The following is a 19,486-nucleotide window of genomic DNA, read 5'->3' on the forward strand; positions in this document are numbered from 1 at the left end:
AGAGGCATTTGAACTTAAATTTTATTAGAAGACCGTGAGGAAAAAAAATGGATTTCTCAGTTTATAGCATGCCTTTTGCAAGTGCAGTTTAAGTGCAAGTTCTCGAGGCAGAAGCTATGTTTAGCATCGCTCTTAAGACGAATGCCTGCTTCTGATATAGAGCATCAGATGCTACTCTGGTTTTAGTTAATTGATTATTTTTTAAATAACCTTTTTATTTTGGCATAATTCTAGATTTACAGAAAAGGTAGTACGGCAGTTCCCCTCTGTCCCTCCTGTAGTTTCCCCCGTTGTAAGCACCTTATGTTCTCATGGTATATTTGTCAACACGAAGACACTGTTGGTACATTACTACTAACTAGAGTTTAGATTATTGGGATTTTTTTTTTTTTTTTTTTTTTTTTAAAAAAAAACCAAGTTTTTTTTTTTTTTTTTTTTTTTTGAACAAGAACCAAGTTTATTTGTTCATTTCTTGCATTTAAAGTATTCCTCGATGACATCCTTCGCCTGAGACTCTTTGCCATAGTCCTTAACCACCACACAACTGCAACCAACCACTTTACGGGGTTTCCCCTCTCTGTCAATTTTACAGAGGCCTACCCATTCCCCTAGTTTCTTGTTGTCATCAACCTTGATTAGGTTGATTTGGTGCTCAGCACAAAGGGCCTCCACCAACTTGACATACATAGGCTCATCACAGTTGGATGCAAGCACACAGAGATGGGCTTGGCGCTTGTCTAAGGCTTTGGCAGCTTCGCGGAATTCCACGTGCTAGGCCATCGTGGATGAGGGCGGTTTTCAGCACCTCTTGCAAAGCAGTATTAACGTCCATTACACCTCCAGCAGCAATGCCTTCCTCGGCCATGGCGGTGGATTACGAGTGTAGCCGAATCTTGACTGCACCCGAGCCTCCGCCTCCGCGCGACTCGGCGGCGGCAGGGAAAGAGAGGTAGATTATTGGGATTTTACACATGTTCTGTTGCTGTTGTTTTTCTTTTCCACATGTCTCTCCAGTCTCCCCTGGTCTGCGATAGTTTCTCAGGCTTTCCTTGTTTTTTATGACCTTGGGAGTCTTGAGGAGAACTGGCCACTTACCTGTATACTGTCCCTCAGTCTGGGTTTATCTGGTGCTTTTCCCATGAGACTGGGGTTATGGGTTTTAAGTAAGTGCCCTTCTTGTCACATCGTATCAGGGATCGCATGACACCCACAGGGCATCACTGGCGATACTTGCCGTCATCACTGGTGAAGGTAGTGTTTGCCAGGTTTCTCAACTGTCAGATGACCCTTTCTCTCTTTCCAAATGCTGTTCTTGGGAGGCAGGTCACCGTGTCCAGCTCACTCTTGAGGGTTGAGGATAGGAAGTAAGCGCCACATTCTGAAGGGAGTATCTACATTTATTAAGTGGAATTCTCTGAAAGATGTCTCTTCTTTCTTACTTATTTATATTTTATTCATCCATTTGTTTATATTAGTATGGACTCATGGATATTTATTTTATACTTTGGGTTATAATCCAATACTACCTTCCTTTATTGGCTTAGATGGTTCTGTCAGAATGCCTATTATGTCCCCCTTTTTGAGCACTTCTTACTGTATGGTACTGTAAGATGCTCCAGGCTCATCCTGTGTTTTCCCTGCTGCAGCCCTGAAATCAGCCATTTCTCCAAGGAGCCATGGTTCTTTTTACTGGACAATGGTACATAGAATTTAGGATCCGGATGCTGAGTGCCTCACTGGTACTGACTTGTCATTGCTCCTAGGCCCTCTTGTGGATGGAGCTAGGTAATATATTTCGGTATGCCAAGCCATGTTTACACACTTGCTGTAAATGTATCTCTGTCCACTTGCATTTATATTAAACTAAACCCACATTCATACAGATGTTTCTGACTGACCCCATACCACAGGGTTCATTTTCAGCTTTCTTGCTTGCTTATCTGTAACTTTTCTCTTTGAGAGTGAAAAACCTGGTTTCTACCATCCTCTTTACTTATTTGTTCTTCTCCGGTTTAGATGTAAAGCACTTTGAAAATTTTTAAGCCATAACCCCCGTGAAAAATACACATACTAACTCGAGTATAGTGTTTCTGCACAGTACAGATTCCCCTTTTGATTTTCAGCCCTCCAGATGTAATTTTTGCATGGTCCCTGCCCTTTCTTTCCTGCTCTGATGCTGCTACTTGTGATTCTAAGGGCCTGAGCTCTCTATCAGTCTTTTTGAGTTATTACCTTTGTCATTTTCTGAGGCTGCTGAGGTGAGTTCTGTCTTGGGAGAAACGCAGAAGAATAATTACCTAGCGAGGCACAGGGTTTCTCAGATGAACTTTCTGGCACAGGTTGTGTGATTTCTCATATTTAAATACCGAATACAAAGTTTCTTTATTTATGGTAGCATCTTACAGACCACACTGCATTGTATAGTCTCTGTACGCTGACTGAGCATGGGAGCACAGCTTTCCTGCAGGGACACTATCCCTGAGTTACTGCAATCCCTTCCTTTGGTTTCTGAAGAGTTCCAGCAGTTCTCCACAACATACTTTCTTTCACATGCCCTTAGGTTTCTTTAGTCAGCAAATTTCCTGTCATTTTTAGTTAATTTATACTTTTGAGTGAAATGGCTTGTGGGGGGGCTAGACTTCACTTTTACTAAAACTATAGCTTTTAAAATTTTATTTTATTTGGCCAAATACAGAAAAATCATATGTACATTTATGACACTTGCCTTTGATAAATTTATCTCTTTCTAAAGTCTTTTATAAGCCAAGACTTTCCTGAAGCTGTATTTTGTATTGAAGAAATTGTGGTTTTTAATTTCTTAAAATCAAAATCTCTTTCAGGTTTTAAAGTTAGAGATTCCTTCGGGTTCTATTTGCTTTTCTGTCCAGGAAATGGTTTAAAAATAGTTGCTTTGTGCTAATGTTGGCATGTTCCTAGAAAGTAAATGTGTTCCCTTGACTCTGAAGTCTAGAGCATGTTTGGAGAGGATTCAGGAGCTGGAGGACTTGCTTGCTAAAGAAAGAGACAACTCTCGGCGCATGCTGTCTGACAAAGAGCGAGAGATGGCGGAAATAAGGGATCAGATGCAGCAACAGCTGAACGATTATGAACAACTTCTCGATGTAAAGTTAGCCCTGGACATGGAAATCAGTGCTTACAGGAAGCTCTTAGAGGGTGAAGAGGAGAGGTAAGCGCCGTAGGTGTCACTACCTCACAGTCTACTTCTTGCTCCCACCCTTTTTATTTAAAGAATACTAACCAGGATTGGGCCTTTGCGAAAAGTTTATTTTAACGTTTAAGGCAACTTTAAATATTCTTTGTTATTTTTTTTAACATCTAGGTGTAGCAGTAAATAGATATGGATCATATTTCTACCTCAACAATAAAAAATATTGTTTAAGTGGTCTTATTTTATTATTATTACTTTAAATGCTGGACTGTTGCAAGATATGGAGTCTTTTTCTTGAGCTTTTGATTATTTAATATGTTGCAAAATACTTGATTTGCTGGAAGAGACTTTATGTCATTTTTCAAATCTGGTTAGTGTATAAATCCTTTGCCGCCTGTTCTTAGAAAAAGTTTCTAAGGGAAAGTGTCTGATTTAGAATGAGAAGTCATTCAGTTTCATTGTTACATACATTGTGATTGTAATTGTATAAAAAGAAAACAGAGGTATGAGAAAATTAGGAAAAGTATACTAAACCTAAGGGTGGTTGTAGTAGGGTGGTGATAGGTGGATTGGTTCCTCTCCCCCCACCCCCCCAAGTTTACCACACTTCCCGCATAATGATTATATTCTGTTCCTAGGGAAAACATTCAAATTATTACTTTTTAAAAGAACATTGTGATGCACATTCTAGCACAAATAAGATGTATATCAGCCTTGTCCAGCAGATATTCAGTAATGTTTTGCTTTAGAAATGCACGTGCAGGATATTAATATCCTTTTTTCTAAAGTAGGAAGGGCATGAGTGTCTCATAAATGGAATGTCTGTTTTTCCCGTGTAGATTGAAACTCTCCCCAAGCCCGTCTTCTCGTGTGACCGTGTCCCGAGCGTCCTCGAGTCGGAGTGTGCGCACAACTAGAGGAAAGCGGAAGAGAGTCGATGTGGAAGAGTCAGAGGCGAGCAGTAGCGTTAGCATCTCTCACTCCGCCTCAGCCACCGGGAACGTCTGCATTGAAGAGATAGATGTTGATGGGAAATTTATCCGCTTGAAGAACACTTCCGAACAGGTGAAAAACAGACCCCCCTTTTTTTCCAAGAAGGCTTTGCTGACTGGTAGATGATTTTGCAATTGTCTTAATTCCTCAGACTTTATTTGGATTCAGTAGTCTTCACAAGAATGATTTCCCTCCTCCTTTTTACTTAAATTCATGAAGTAAAGTATACATTAAAATAGGAGGAGGAAGAGGAGTTGGTACACTTAGTGGTTTAAAGATTTCCTTCCTCAGCGTTTCTTTACAGAGCCAGAGCCTTTCTCTATGCTTGGTCATTCTCGCACAGTGGCCTTCCTAAGGATGAGTTACTATTACTCCCCGCCCTAGCCAGACTTGTGGAGAAGTTGGAGTTGTGAGTGTAAATGGGAGCTATTCTTTCACAGCTGTTAACCTCAGCGAAGGAAGGAAATGTGAGGGGCACCTGGGTGGCACAGTCGTTAAGCGTCTGCCTTCGGCTCAGGGCGTGATCCCAGCATTCTGGGATCGAGCCCCACATCAGGCTCCTCCGTTAGGAGCCTGCTTCTTCCTCTCCCACTCCCCTTGCTTGTGTTCCCTCTCTCGCTGGCTGTCTCTGTCAAGTAAATAAATAAAATCTTAAAAAAAAAAGAAAAAAAAAAAGAAATGTGAGCCCCGACTCAGATATGTGGAGGGAGTATTTTTCTCTCTAAATAAATGAATGAATACTAATGATTTAATTTGTATGAAGAAGTAAACAAAATATTCCTAGAGAATTCTGAGATTTCGAGCTGGGGTCTTTGAGAGCTCAGTGGTGGTGGTCCTCCCTGGCTTGGCATCATGGAGCTGGAGGTCATGAAGGTCTGTGAGATGATGCTGGAAGGCAGGTCTGGGCTTCCGTGAAGGTGCAGTGGAATGGATGTCACTTTCTGAAGCATGTGTTCAGGATTTGTCAGATGTTGTTTGTGAAAATCACTCTTTTTGTCCTCTGTCTTGTATGTGGATGAGTAAATAATTTGGATGGGCAAAGGAAAGCTAGCAGTTCACATGCTGAAGAGAACAGGCTACAAGCCCTCCTAGTCACAACTTTAAGAGCTGAGGAACCACGGTAGTCTCTGCTTTTCCATTGTTGTGGTTTGGCTGTTTTCAGAAGGCACAACAGCCCTGTGTTGAGTTACTCTAAAGCTGGCTTTCAGCCTGGTTTATTCTTGTCCTCGAGTTAGAGATGGGTATAGATTAGTGCAGCTGGTTACTTTAAATCCCCTGCCTTTCCTCAGGTGCCAGGCAGCCCTGGGCAGCTTGGGGGCCAGAGGTGATAGCCTCTGCTTTGAGGTAAGGGAGTTAAGTGTCGGCAGAAGTGGTATAGGTGCAGAAGAAAAAGGTTATATTTTCTTTCTTCTGTTTTTAAGTTTATGTATATATATATATATTTTAAGATTTTTATATTTTTTTGAAATAGAGAGCGAGAGAGAGAGCATGAGCGGGGTGAGGGGCAGGCAGGGGGAAGCCAGGTTCTCCACTGAGCAGGGAGCCCAATGCGGGACCGGATCCCGGGACTCCAGGATCATGACCTGAGGCGAAGGCAGATGTTTAACCGACTGAGCCACCCTGGCGCCCTATGTGTCTGTATTTTTAAAGCTTAAAGTAATCAAATATTAGATGTTTATAATTGCGATTATGAGTGCTAGATTGTGTTGTAAATTTCAAAGACCCACCCGATCTAGCAGTGAATATGGACCATTTAGTTTGGTTCACATCCCTTTTCTTCCAGTTCTGTCTTCTTTAAAATTAAGTACCTTGTATTAAAACTGCAGCATTGTTGAAGTTACTGTTTTGCTGAATGCCAAAATCATGTTTTCTTTTTATGGTAGGAAAGTATGAATCAAGGGAAGACAGCTACAGAGCTGTCTTAGTTTTAACTGCCTGTGTAAATTCATTTGAGTATCCTTCACTTTCTGTGTACTTGATGTGACCTTGTTTTACTTTGTTTATGAATAGGATCAGCCAATGGGAGGCTGGGAAATGATCAGAAAAATTGGAGACACATCAGTCAGTTACAAATATACCTCAAGATATGTGCTGAAGGCAGGCCAGACTGTTACAGTAAGTGAATTTAATCATCATTTAATTTAACTTTGCTGACTTAACTAACAGTTAAAGTGACTCAAGAAAATTTTTGGCTTAAGGAGAAGCATTTTAGAAATGGGCATTAAAACATCTTTGACATGGTTAGGGAATTAGAAGTGCTATTAAAGATTTTAAAAATTCTCTTATTGAGAGCAGTAATTGACTATTAAAAGTAGAAGTATTACCCTTTGAATTCTTTTTATTTTGTCTGTTCCAGTAGATATAAAACAGCTGTGTCTTGACCGATAATTGTAAGCCAGTCTGATTCAGGAGATAGTGCCTGGCATACGTGCTAAGGTATGCTGTAACACAAGTTGTCAGCCTTGGGCGACCCTCAGCATCTTCTGGCCCCACCTCACCCTTAGTCACCATCTCTGGTGTCAGATTAGGGACTTACGTTTTGAGTGAAAATTATTAAGCGATAGGTCCTGTTGTGAAGAGTCACTTTTTTTAACATAATATTTTAGAGAAGGTAACATAGTTTTTACATGGTGTTTAAGTTTCTGGATTTGAAAAGAGATGGGCTTTGTGGCACTCTGACTCTATTTTGAGTTCTAAATCGTTCACTGTTGCTGTGTTCTGAAATGCCACGTCTTTAGTAGTCACTAAATATCATACCATATTTTTTAGAGAAGTAGCTTCATTGAGCAAATACAAAATTCCTTTACTTTTACTTAGTAAGCGGATTTTGCAAACAATGTATTGACTTTGACATAGATGTGAAAGAAGTCCACATTTTTATTCCTGAAGGATATAGAGGTGACAGTCTCTTTTTATCGATTCCTTTTTAAAAATATTGAGCACATATTTTAAAATTTATGATTGATACATATCTTAGTGTTTAAGATCAAAGGCTCAAACTGGTTAGGACTTCTCTTTTAAATACTGTGTCATAGAGCTTGATACCACATTGGGAAAATAGCAGATGCTAATTTTGTAATGGTAAAAAAATGGGAACAAATACTCCAATCACATTGTCCTTTCTTCTCTTCAGTAATTATTCTAGTGAGAGAAAATTGTTCAGTCCTATTATGTGTCTTATGGAAGCTGCATAATGTGGTGGAGAGAATCTGACATTTTCATTCAGAAGATTCGGATTTGAGTGTGCTGTCTCTCTAAAGTAATGTGAAACCATTATGCCAATCATCTGCTTTTTCCTCTAGATATAGTTTCTCAGGGATCAAATAGATATATATACTATAGGTCTAGTGGAGAACTCAATTATCATATGAGATGTAATCTTTTTTTTAGTAGCTAGCATTAAATGTGTTAAGAAGCTCCTTGGAACATGGTAGTGATAAGTAATCTTACTATAAAATTGTACCAGGCAATAGCAAAGATCAGTTTAAAGCTCTACAACACAAGTAAGAGAAATATGTATATATATAAAATTTTCTTGTAGCCACATTAAAGTGAAGTAAAAAAAGAAAGGTGTGAAATTAACTTTAGTACTATATCTTATTTAATGCAATGTATCCAAAATACTGTCTTTCAACATGTGATAAGTATAAAAAATTATTAGATATTTTACCTTTTCTTTCTTTCTTTTTTTCTTTTTTTTTTTTTTTGGACTGAGTGTTCAAACTTACAGATAGCCTCACAGTATATCTCAGTTTTTTGACTAGCCACATTTCAGGTGTTCAGAGGCCACATATGGCTGGCATATTGAATACGATAGCTCTGGAACATAATAGTTTTAGATTAAATTACCCAGTAAGGTTACCGACGTTTTATGATTATTATGAACACTAAGCCAACTCTGATTCCATATGGACTATGGTGAAAAAGTGTTGCTTGAAATTAGGAAAACACTAACATTCCACATGACCTAAGAGCCCAGATCCAGTTCCTTTTTGTTTTATCCCAGTAAATGCTCCTGTCCCTTTCTAGTTATAATGCTGATGGAAGATCTTGAAGCTTGAGGTGTGCATCTAAAGGGGACAGGTTTCCTCCTAATCAGAAATTCATAGATTTTTCTGCCCACGTAAAAAAATATCTGCCTATACTATTTCTAGTCTTCCTTTTGCCATCATGTAGCCGTCTATACTGTGAACTAATTTATGGGATGCAAAACTTTTCTGTTTTCACATAGTCTTTTAGAAACCTCAAGACTGGTGGTAGTATCCCTACAGTTGAGGACATTGAGGTTGGTAGAGCTGGAGTGATTTGTCTTGTCCACAGTTCACACCTAGGTTTTCTGACTCACACTTTCTCCATTCTACCAGTACTCTTTTGCCAATAAAATGCATTAAAAATATGGCAGAATTTCCTTGCTTATGAGAAGGGAAAAGTAAATATTTGCCAATTTCAGTAGTAGTCCTATTTATCATTGATTAATGGGTTATTTGTTCATTACCTGCATGCATTTTGGAGTTCAGTCTCAGACACTCCTGGGGTATTGTGACACTGCCCCTTGTTGGAGACATACCGGTTTCTATAAGAATATTCTAGATGGGCTGTCTGCTGCAGATTTTTTGAGAGGAATTAGTAGGATCTCCTCACTGACTGCTATTGGCAGCTGGAAGATACTGTTGGAGCGGGTCAAAGGGCTCCATTCTGGAAGAATGGCCCATAAGACCCCTAACTGCATGCGGACAGGGAGAGCAAATCCCTGCTCAGTGAGCCAGAGCCGCCGTGCGGCCTATCCCTTGTTCTTCAAAGCAGTGCCACTTCTGTCCCATTTTATGGATAATAGAATGAGGCCACTTGTGCACGTTCAGCTGATGTGTCGTGGGGCTAGGAGGTAAATGTAGGCGGAGTCACCATTCCCATTTATTGGATGGGGAAGCTGAGGCCTCGATAGGCTCTCCTGGACACACAGCTAGTTCGTACAGCAGGTCTGAAGCTGGGGCACTGTTCTGAGACTTAGAATCTGGGGTTCAAGTCTCTTCATTACGTTGCCATCACTAGGATGTGGAAGGGCTGGATTCTGGGTGGACTGATGTCCTTTCTTTTTTCTAGGTCTGGGCTGCAAATGCTGGTGTCACAGCCAGTCCTCCCACTGACCTCATCTGGAAGAACCAGAACTCCTGGGGCACTGGTGAAGATGTGAAGGTTATATTGAAAAATTCTCAGGGAGAGGTAAGGCCGTTTTGTCAGTACCACTCCAGTGTCTGTTGCACTCGAAAGTTCCTTGTACAAGTGTGATTTCTTTTCAGAAGTCACACTGAAGTGTGAAGTAACTGACTGCTTACCCAGACCAAGGCTGCTGAGTAAATCAAAGTGAGGCCACCTTGACATTTTAGGAGTGACGCGGGGGTGTATCGTGGAGCACTGATCAGGAGCACAGGCCCCGGTTTTTGCCTCACTGCCTGCTGGCTTTGTGACGACTTCTGGCAAATTCCTTCACTTCTCTTAGTCTTCTCATTTTAAAAAGGAGGATAATAATAAGACAGGTCACAGAGCTGTGTTAATGCTAGTGTAATGGATCTGATGTACGTGAGATACTCACTGGGAAACGCTCGGAATATATCTGCCTGGCCGGCCTCTGGTAATGTTTTTAGCTATTAGCTATGTTCCTAGTTCTCAGAATGTCTGTGAAACTCTTAAGTTTGAAGATTTTGGAGCATACATCTGCTTGATGTTTGTGTTTTCAACACGTCAGTGCTAGATTCTTGTCAAAGATCCTTCCCTGCCCTCACTGTCATGTGAAAACACCCGTGCCCTGTGCATGCATGCACACCTGCCTCCCCCCTCATGCCCCAGAAACGGGGCTCTGCGAAGGGGGAGTGGATGCAGATCAACTTGCAGTTTCCCCTTGGGTTTCCTTCTCTGCTCCCGGGATGCCAGCTGCAGACCTGTTTACCCTGTCTGGTGCTTGGCCCATTGGCCTCTCTCACTAGAGTCCTAATAAGCACATCAAGGGCAAGGACCTATTCTGGTTTTCCCTGGCATGTAATAGGCATTCAGTAAGAATTTCCTGGCTAAAAAAATTTTTAAAATTAAACAGAGACCTTCCCTTAAGTTCAGAGAAATAAAGTAGCTGACAGCATTTGCTGTGGGGGTCCGAGGTGTTTGCACTCTGAGTCCTGTGTCTGGTGGTCTTCCCATCTGTCCCTCACCAGACGCACCTGCTGGTCTTTGGAATGCTTTTCATCTGGAATCCTTGTCCACCAAGGGTGGAATTCCCTCGATCTCAGGCCGAGTTGGGAAGTGAAATGGCCTGTGGCCCTTTCACGGTAGACCTCAGCACAGGTGTGTGAGATTTGGGGAGCAGCTCTGGGGAATTCACCCCTGATACTTGCCCTGGTTCTCAGGGTACGGGAGTCGTTGACACATGCTGTCAGTCACTTTCAGGCTTCAGGGCGTTGGGTCTTTCTCCTGTTCTCTCTGCCGGAGCCCTTGCTTGCTTCTCGTCTTGGGCACGTCGGAGTCCTTCCCCTGTGGCCGCTGCTGCTGCCCCACTGCACTGACTGCGGCTCGTGTGCTGGGCGCTCCCCTGACATCAGCATTGGCGGGACACAGGACTGTCTTGAGACACGGCTAAGTGGCGATCCGCTCAGGTCGAAAAGCCCTGTGATGAGGGGCCGTGGCAGATGCAGCAGGCTCTTGTGAGCCCTGGGACCCAGTCATCATCTGTGCCGTTTGTTTCTCTGTGAAAACGTGTTCAGGTTACAAGTGATCTTGTAGGGGGTGTTTGGAATGTAGCAGGTTGAGAAGCCCCTAAAAGAGATAGAGTGACCTGTGAACAAAGTACATATGGTGATGGGGATGGGCTTCAGGTGGTATTATAGTGACGTCTCCATAAAGCTGACTAAAGCTCAGGTTGTCCTTCATAATTTAAACCCTTGAATATTAGATTATTGAGTTGGCTAGTTTGTCTGTTCTTTTTAACCAACTTCTGTCTTCCTCTTGCTAGGCTCTATTGAGTGACTTCTGTCAGAAACGAGGAAAGAATCATGAATGCAGTTTTTATGTCTGTGGTTGCCAGACAAGTACATTTGGTATTTATTCTTTTAATTCTGAAAACATGTTTATTAGTAGGTCCCAGGCCATATTTGCAACAACCCATAATTACCACCATAAAGACCATTGTTCTGTAAGATCGTAGGTAATTGGCTTAAGTCAGTTTAATTTTTAATGTATATTTTCCTCTTGTTGAGGCATTGGAAGTGTCAGAAAATGCAGTTAAGCTGTCTGTAATGGGAATATATGGGCTCACACAACCAAAAATCCAGAGATCGTGAACTTGACGTGGTGGCTTACCCAGTGTCCCTTGTCCCCAAGGATCTTCTGTGTCTCTGTTTTCTGAGTGTCTCCTTGGTTGATGCAGGATGGGTGCCGGGTGCTCCTGGAGGTGCATCCTTCAAGGTTGGCTTTTGTGGGAAAGACCCTTGTTCCCGTGAGTTTTCCATCCTGGGAATGGTACCAGCTTGGGTCACAGGCTCACCTCTAAACCATTCGGTGGAGTCAGGAGGACAGAGTTAGCTTGAGCCGCCTTCTCCCCTCCAACAGTTCGATTCCGCTCTGCTCCTGTGACTCATGTGCCCCAGCTCCATGGGAGACATGGGAACCCAGCTAAAGCCTGAGGGCTCTGACTGACAAATGAGGACGGGGTAGTGGACGACTAAAAACAGCAAATGTTGACATGCTACAATAGAATGTTTTCCTTTTTTTCTTTCTTTCTTTTTTTTTTTAAGATTTTATTTATTTATCAGGGAGAGAGAGAGAGGGAGCACAAGCAGGGGGAGCAGAGGCAGAGAGAGAAGCAGACTCCCCGCTGAGCCGGAAGCCCGATGCTGTGCTCGATCCCAGGACTCTGGGATCATGACCTGAGCCGAAGGCAGACGCTTAACCGACTGAGCCACCAGGCGTCCCTAGAATGTTTTTCTATGAGACAAATAAAGCAGTCTCTCTGTACCTTCCAAAATACAGTCATAATGGAAACTTCTGTATATGTGAATGATGACTTAGGTGTACAGAGATATCATAGTTTAACAGTCGGCTCCTCCACCCACAAAAACTGCTCTGATCCGTTCGTAACGTTTGCTGATTGCTGTGGCATCGGTGTCCCGTCCTCCCACCATGGTGATCTCAGGCTGTCAGCATGTTGCCCCTGAGCAGAGTTGGCACGGGTGGACACATCAGCCGGTGCTGGCTGGCTTCAGTGCGCTCCTGAATCGTGTACCTTTCTGTGCGTGCTAGGCTTTAACAGGGACTGATTGATAATACATTTGTAGACAGGCCGTTTTTGTGGATCTTTTAGGGCACTTGGTAGGGCTGGGTATCTGCTGAGAGGAATTTTTTTGATAAAGACATGTATCTGTTAGCGCCTTGACTAGTAACAATTTCCTGGGCCTCAGCCTCCCAACAATTTTTGGTTCTCAGTTTGTTTTACGATTTTTCTATCAATTTTTGACATTATTTAGCACACTCATTTTCTATACAGGCTCTCTGCATTAGATTAATTGGATTTTAAGTATCGTCAAATGAGAAGTGCTTAACAACATGCTTACATTAAAAGTAGTTAAATTGAATTAATTTATAATTAACTTTGTTGGGCAAGTTGCTCTTTCTTAGTTTCTCATTCAAGGACAATGCTCTTATGTCACATGCTTTAAGAACCCGTGTTTCCAGATGACGTGTATACACTTGTCACCAGCTGCCTGAGCTGGAATGTAAGAATTCTCTAGCAGATTTTCTTTGACTTTTCTTGCTTTATTTTAGGATGAATTATGGAAAGCTGGGTACTCTGAGAGCTTTTTGAGAATTCTTTTTCTGTTCGTATGCCACCATCCCCCAATCGCTCTCTTACTTCAAAGTGTTATAATTGATCTAAGGATTCACATGCTTTTTCGTCAGTGTGGGTTTGGCCAAAACAGGCTGATATTTGTGAAATGGCTATTTGTGTGTGTAACCACTGACTGAGCTGGAATTGAAGTTTCTGGCAGATGGAAACTCTCAGAATGGTCCATCTTCTTTGGCTATGCAACACTAATCAGCATTCCCCAGAAAATACTAGTGTACACCTTGCTTCGTTTATGAAACATATCCTTGGACATATTTAAAATGGAGCTCTCATTTGTGTGACATGGTTTCTTGGTTTTCTTTCTCTGCCATTTTAAACTAGCTGGTTGTGTGTTATAGAGTCCAGATAAGCTGTTAGAGACGTACGTTTAGATCTTCGTCTGTGGAGTTCTTTCCTGAGTGACCTCGGGGTTTGGTACAGAACGAGACGAGCAGCTCCGCAGCCTCTGTGGGACACACTCGTTTACTTGCCGCCGGCTCATCGGGGCAGCCTTGTGCTTACACGGACACCGCTGTGTCTGCACGTCAGCCTCCTCTCCAGTAGAGGCGTCTGCGCGTGCGCCTTTCAGCACGGAAGGGAAATGGCTGTGTTCTGTCGCACCTGCAGTGAGTGACGGGACTGTGTTCTGTGTGGGATACATTGCAGCTGCTCCACTAGTGTGTTATCAGTAGGGAGTTCTCATCCGTTTTGATTCCGTTAACCCAGGAGGAACCAGTTGCTGAAGGTGGACTGTTACCATGGTCCCCGAGATCACAGCATTTGGCTTTCACCTTCGTTTTATTCAGCATTTATTTAGTACCTTCTTTTTGCTAGGAGCCAGGATCTTGAAGCTGAATTCATGTTGAGTGTTATAAAGAATCCAGGGTGCCACATGGTTCGCGGAGTTCTTAGTCACAGAATGGGATCAAAAGCTTTGGAAACTTCACAGCAGGTGTTTCACATTGGACACCAGGAGCCCCCCTGCAGGGAATACTGAAAATCTAAGAACTGCTTCCAGTTATGCAAAATTTTCTGCTCAGTAGCTAAAGCTGTTGATGAACCACTTTTTTCTTTTAAAAAAAATAATCCCTGATGTAGGAAAGGTGCTGTTTCTAAAAGTGAAGCAAGGAAAAGTTCGCTCTCCCCGACTGCCTTTGTGATCTTTAAGTATGGTTTTAACTTAAGACCAAGCCACTCTTGTTTTTAGGAGGTTGCTCAGAGAAGTACAGTCTTTAAAACAACCATACCTGAAGAGGAGGAGGAGGAGGAAGAGGCGCCCGAAGTGGTTGTGGAGGAAGAACTTTTCCGCCAGCAGGTATTACGTCGTGTATTTGTTTTAGGGTTTATTGACAATTACATAACCAAAATCAATAGTTTGGTTTTTTCCCCTGTTACTTGACGAACCAAGTAAGTCTTTGGCTAGGTGGTGTGGATTCGTTTTTCCCGAGGAGATATTCAAGATAGCACCTTAGAGTGCTGGAGGAGGACGGTAGCACTTCTTTTAAAAAAAATGTGTTTTCTCATTGTATCAAATTTCAGTTGTGTTTTATAATGTACAGAGTGTGTTCAGGTAGGACCTGTATACGACATATAAATAAGTACATATGGGTTGCAATGCATGCTCAGAATTATTGAAGAGGTCTGTGGTAGAGAAGTTCAAATCACTAAATTAGAGACTCTGCATATAAACTTTAAAAACCAGAGTAATACTCAACTGCAGTGGGAAACAAAATTCGTGCTATATTAGGTTCCCAATCATCTAATTACAAGATAGACTTTAGCTGATGCTTGGGCTTTTGAGAGCCCTTGAAATAAAGAAACTCCAAATTTGATTTTAATTAATTAAATTGGAATTATTAATAAGTAATAAGCTTTCAGTTTATATTCTCAAGATGTTTGAGTCAGATGGTTAATCACAGTTCCTACCCTTATCCTTATAAGACTTTGTCTCTGTGTCTAAAGATTTATAAATCTCTTCGTTTTTCTTCATTGGCCCCAGTCCTACTCGAAAAAACATTCTCGTATGTGGTTAGCCCTCAGGGTTGAGAAGCCCTTGAAGTGGGTTGTATGAGGTAGAGTGAATTTTTGGATACTTCCTCATACATTTTGGGGGACTATTTCAGAACAGATACTTTAGGCTTAGCTTAAACAAGAAACAAGGACAAGATCCATTTCCTGCCCTTGCCGGGAAGCATTATAATGACTGGAAGTAAAATAACAGTGTAAGAGATACCTCAGGGTGTGGGACAAGTGGCTCAGAGTAGGAGTTGGAGCAGGCAGATGCTGGAGACAAGGCCACCAGCAGAGCTGAGAAGATCTCTGGGAAGTATGCTTGTCTAGTATTTTGAAGGATTGGCCGTTACTTGGGTATCAGAAGACAGACAGTGGTGTTCTGCAGGTGTTCGAGTTAACCTGTTGGCTGCATTAACATACACCCCAAAGCTTAGTGCCTGAGAACAAGTATTTCTAGCCATGTTCAGTGGTTTGACTGGGTTTACCTGGGCAGTTCTTTTGCTCCACGTGTTCTAGGGTGAAGTTAATGAGGCAGTTGCATTCAAGTTGGATCGTGGCTGGTGCTGGAAGGTTCTCTTTGTTTCCCTCCATGTTCCTTTATCTTTTGGTATTTTAGCCCACGCTTAATTATAACATGGTGGCTGGCTTCCACGAGGGTGAAAAAGAGAGCACCAGATGTCTTAAAAGCTAGGCCCATAGTCTCTTAGCCAAAGTGAGTCTCTAGGCCACCTCCAGTTCTAGGTGAGGGTAAATAGTCTTCAGCTCTTGATGGGAGGAGTGGCAGAGAATCTGATGATCTTTCGTTCACCACAGGGGATGTGTCAGGACTTGTGTGTCAGACATACAGGAGTTGGGGAGCTTGGTGGTAAGTGTGCAGTTGGGATGCCTGGGCAGATAGCTTCTACCCACTGTGGGGCCAAGGAGACGCTGAGACCGAATCTGCGGTTGACTCCAGAAGGGAGACTGCAGAGACACGGAGGGACTGTGTGAATGGAGGTTCATAAGGACATAGTGACTGAACTTAAGCGGGGAGAGAAGGAAAAGAAGTCCGATGTATGAGGCTTTTAGCTTTGTGATCAGAGTAGGTAATGATTTCAAGGTTTGAAAGAGGGAAGATGAAAGGATAGGTATTTTCACTTTGCATTAGAGAATGGATCCAGGTGCCTTTCAGATTGATTAGAAGGTTTTTTTGGTGACCTTCAACAAGCCAGTTTCTTTCCAGTCCAGTGGTAAGTCACAGGTCAGACCGTGAGGTTTTAAGGAATTAGCAGTAAAAGAGAAGAACGGAGGGAGCCATTTTGCCTTCACATTGGAGGACGAAGCCAGACCACGTGCCGTGAGATGCGTAAGCAGAGGACCCAGCCAGCTGGAGTCCTGATGGGGTTCAGAGTGGAACCCACTGACCTCCTGTTTCCCAAATTCTAAAAGGAGATTATTTATTGAACAGTGACTTTCAACTTCAGCTGCATGTTAAAATAACTCAGGGAGCTTTAAAATTACATATAAATAGATCCACTTCCCCATTTAAATGAGAAATTCTCATTTAGTTGATCTAGGGACCTCGATCAGGTTTTTTTTTTAAGCTTCTCTGGATATGAACGTGCAGCTGGAGGAGTTCAGTGTCACTGTTCTGGAATTTGTTGGAAGAATTCCAACAAAAAAGGGTAAGTGAGGAATGATAAGGGTTCATTTGAAGTCAGGTAATACGGATTTGTCCTGTTTCTCTCGTAGTTGAAAGTTATGTCGTCTGCTTTCTTAGCTCTGATTTTTCTTTCTGCTTTTCCTCATCAGGGAACCACCAGAGCATCCAACAGAAGCTGTGCAATTATGTAAACTTCCCAAGTCAACGGTCTTCCTCAAAATAAAGAAGGATGGTAATCCTGACCAACGTGCAGTGCAGAGCCTTCTCAGAAGCACAGAATATTTTTGTATTTCCTTTATGTGAATTTTTAAGCTGCGAATCTGATGGCCTTAATTTCCTTTTTTGACACTGAAAGTTTTGTAAAAGAAACCATATCCATACACTTTGTTGCAAGATGTGAATTATTGACACTGAACTAACTGTGTACTGTTTGGAAAGGGTTCCTCAAATTTTTTGACATTTTTTTTGTATGTGTGTGTTTTTTTAAGTTCTTACGAGAAGGGTCGGGAGGGTAAAAAAACCACTGTGTGTCTGGGCATAATCTGAAGATTGCTGCATCTAGGTTGGCAATCTGCTCTCGATTACTCTCTGCTACATATAACGGTGCTGTGAGGGGGGCATTTTTCAATATATCGAACTTTTGTACTGAACTTTTTTGTAATAAACAATCAAGGTTACAAAACATTTTTTTTAATAGAAAAGAGAAATTTTGTAAGAAGGCCATATTAACCCTAATCATCATGTAAGCACTCTTGGATGAAGGATTCCACAAAACGCTGTTTTATGGTTACTTCTCTTAGATTCTGAATTCACGCGGGGATGCGGGGTGGGAGGGAAGGGTTTCTCTTAAAGCGCATTAGCTGTGTTTTTAAAGATAGTGTAACTTGCTTTAATTTCCTATGTTACATTAACAAATAAACGCTGTTTTAATATTAATCTACTGTCTTTTTTAACTTTAAAAGCCCGATTTTGGTGGGGGGAGAAAAGTACCGTCTTAGTTTTGCTTTTCATAAAGATAATTTGGCTGCTTGTTCAAGCTGCATGTTTCTCTAAGCTTCGATAGTCGGAAGATAAATAGACAAACGCACTGTTGTGGTGTCTTCCCCCCTTTTCTGTACTCTGTTGTCATTAATAGCGGTAGTAACAATAGTAAGAGCCGCGATAATAGCTAATGTTTTGGAGCCAGGCATTGTGCTCAGTGCTTTACATTTTTTAGCTTATTTTTTTTTTAAAGATTTTATTTATTTATTTAACACAGATAGAGACAGCCAGCAAGAGAGGGAACACAAGCAGGGGGAGTGGGAGAGGAAGAAGCAGGCTCCTAGCGGAGGAGCCTGATGTGGGGCTCGATCCCATAACACCGGGATCATGCCCTGAGCCGAAGGCAGACGCTTAACCGCTGTGCCACCCAGGCGCCCCTACATTTTTTAGCTTATTAACAATAAGACCTTTCAAAATTTTTTTAAAGAGGAAAGCCAAATGGGAACAGGGACAGTGGCAGAGGACATGGGGGAAGACATTCCTCTTAAAGGAAGAAGATGGAGATAATACTTAGCTAGCATCTAGTTCTACTGTCTTGTGAAGTAGAGAAGAGATACCGAGTAACAGGTACCTTCTGGAGGGTGAAGGTACAAGTGCTCCGACCTAGGTGGGTATGTGCTGTGGGGTGGCTTGGTTATGTATGGTGGTAATTAGGGTGTCAGTTGCTGGGGCTTTGGGGCATTTTTGTCTTGTGATTGCTTTAGCCGAGCGTGTTCGTCTTGTGGAAAGCGGAATGTCTGGACCATCTCTAGAACGGACAGATTATCAGTTTTGGAAGCCAACCCCGAGTCAGTGTTTGGTTTTCTCTTAAAATATTCCTGCAGTAAGCTGCACAAAGACTCCCAGCTTTCCGTTGAAAATAACTCCCAAAGTCTCGGAATCACTGTGCTCTGCAGATTTACTGCAGACTCTGGTGCCATCGCAGACACAAGATAAATGCCGGCTAAGATGCTCTGTCTGGTGAAGCAGATGAAATGAGAACTTCTCAACACAAATTTATCCTCAGAGTGAGAATGGCGTTGCCACGTACGGCCAGACTCGGCTTGGAGCTGTTTTGCCACAAGATGGGGTCTTGTCATCAGAATACACTTGGGGGCCTTTACCGCTGGCTGAACTAGGTTCTGGAGACCTCGCTTGCAGGACTGAGGCATTGGGAAGCGCTGTGGCTGTGATCCCCAAGAGTGTGCGTCCTCTAGTGACGCGGATGTCCGTCCAGTGATTCGGAGCGAAGATCCAGCGCCCCGCGAGCACAGGGTTTGGCGTCCCGGGATGTGTAGCAAGCCCACGGTGACTGCTGGGTTGACTCAGGCTGACAAAGTTTAGACTAGATTGAGGTTTTCTGAAAGCAAGCAGCACTGTGCCTGTCCCCCCCCCCGAACGTGAGAGGCGGAGGGTCAGAGTGCCCGTTGCCTCCCGTGTCCTCACTGTGTCACCACATCCATGGAGCTTATGGGGTACGTTTCTGGGTTATTGAACTAGTTTACAAACATGAAATTTCCCCTTCATTTTGTCTTTGGTGTTCTGGTTTCACCACTATTCAGACAGAGATTTATTTTATTTTTTTTAAGCAGGCTGCATGCACAGCGTAGAGCCCAATACGGGGCTTGAACTCACGACCCTGCGATCGAGACCTGAGCTAAGACCAAGAGTCGGGTGTTTAACCGACTGAGCCACCCAGGCTCCCCTACACAGGGATTTATTTATTTTTTTTGTTCCTCTTGTGTGTAGATCTCATCTCTGTGTTCTTCATTAAGAAAATTCA

At 42.5% G+C, this 19,486-nt stretch overlaps 2 protein-coding genes across 2 annotated transcripts in view; one reads left to right on the forward strand and one right to left on the reverse strand.

Moving 5' to 3' along the window:
* Positions 1 to 17,379, forward strand: part of LMNB1 (lamin B1) — a 50,143-nt gene extending 32,764 nt beyond the window's left edge. The window contains exons 6-11 of the mRNA XM_034655948.1: positions 2,967 to 3,187; positions 4,009 to 4,234; positions 6,173 to 6,277; positions 9,263 to 9,382; positions 14,236 to 14,343; positions 16,833 to 17,379. Of these exons, the coding sequence (XP_034511839.1) occupies positions 2,967 to 3,187; positions 4,009 to 4,234; positions 6,173 to 6,277; positions 9,263 to 9,382; positions 14,236 to 14,343; positions 16,833 to 16,874 (822 nt within the window). The 3' untranslated portion in view covers positions 16,875 to 17,379. The remainder of the gene's footprint in view (positions 1 to 2,966; positions 3,188 to 4,008; positions 4,235 to 6,172; positions 6,278 to 9,262; positions 9,383 to 14,235; positions 14,344 to 16,832) is intronic.
* LOC100473693 (40S ribosomal protein S12) lies at positions 443 to 941 on the reverse strand. The gene is given in 2 exon segments (XM_002918077.3): positions 443 to 759; positions 761 to 941. Coding segments are annotated over 2 exon segments (399 nt in total). The 5' UTR covers positions 866 to 941; the 3' UTR covers positions 443 to 465.
* Positions 17,380 to 19,486: the final 2,107 nt, after the last annotated feature.

This window comes from Ailuropoda melanoleuca, chromosome 3 (assembly GCF_002007445.2).
Source record: "Ailuropoda melanoleuca isolate Jingjing chromosome 3, ASM200744v2, whole genome shotgun sequence".
NCBI classification, from domain to species: Eukaryota; Metazoa; Chordata; class Mammalia; order Carnivora; family Ursidae; genus Ailuropoda; species Ailuropoda melanoleuca.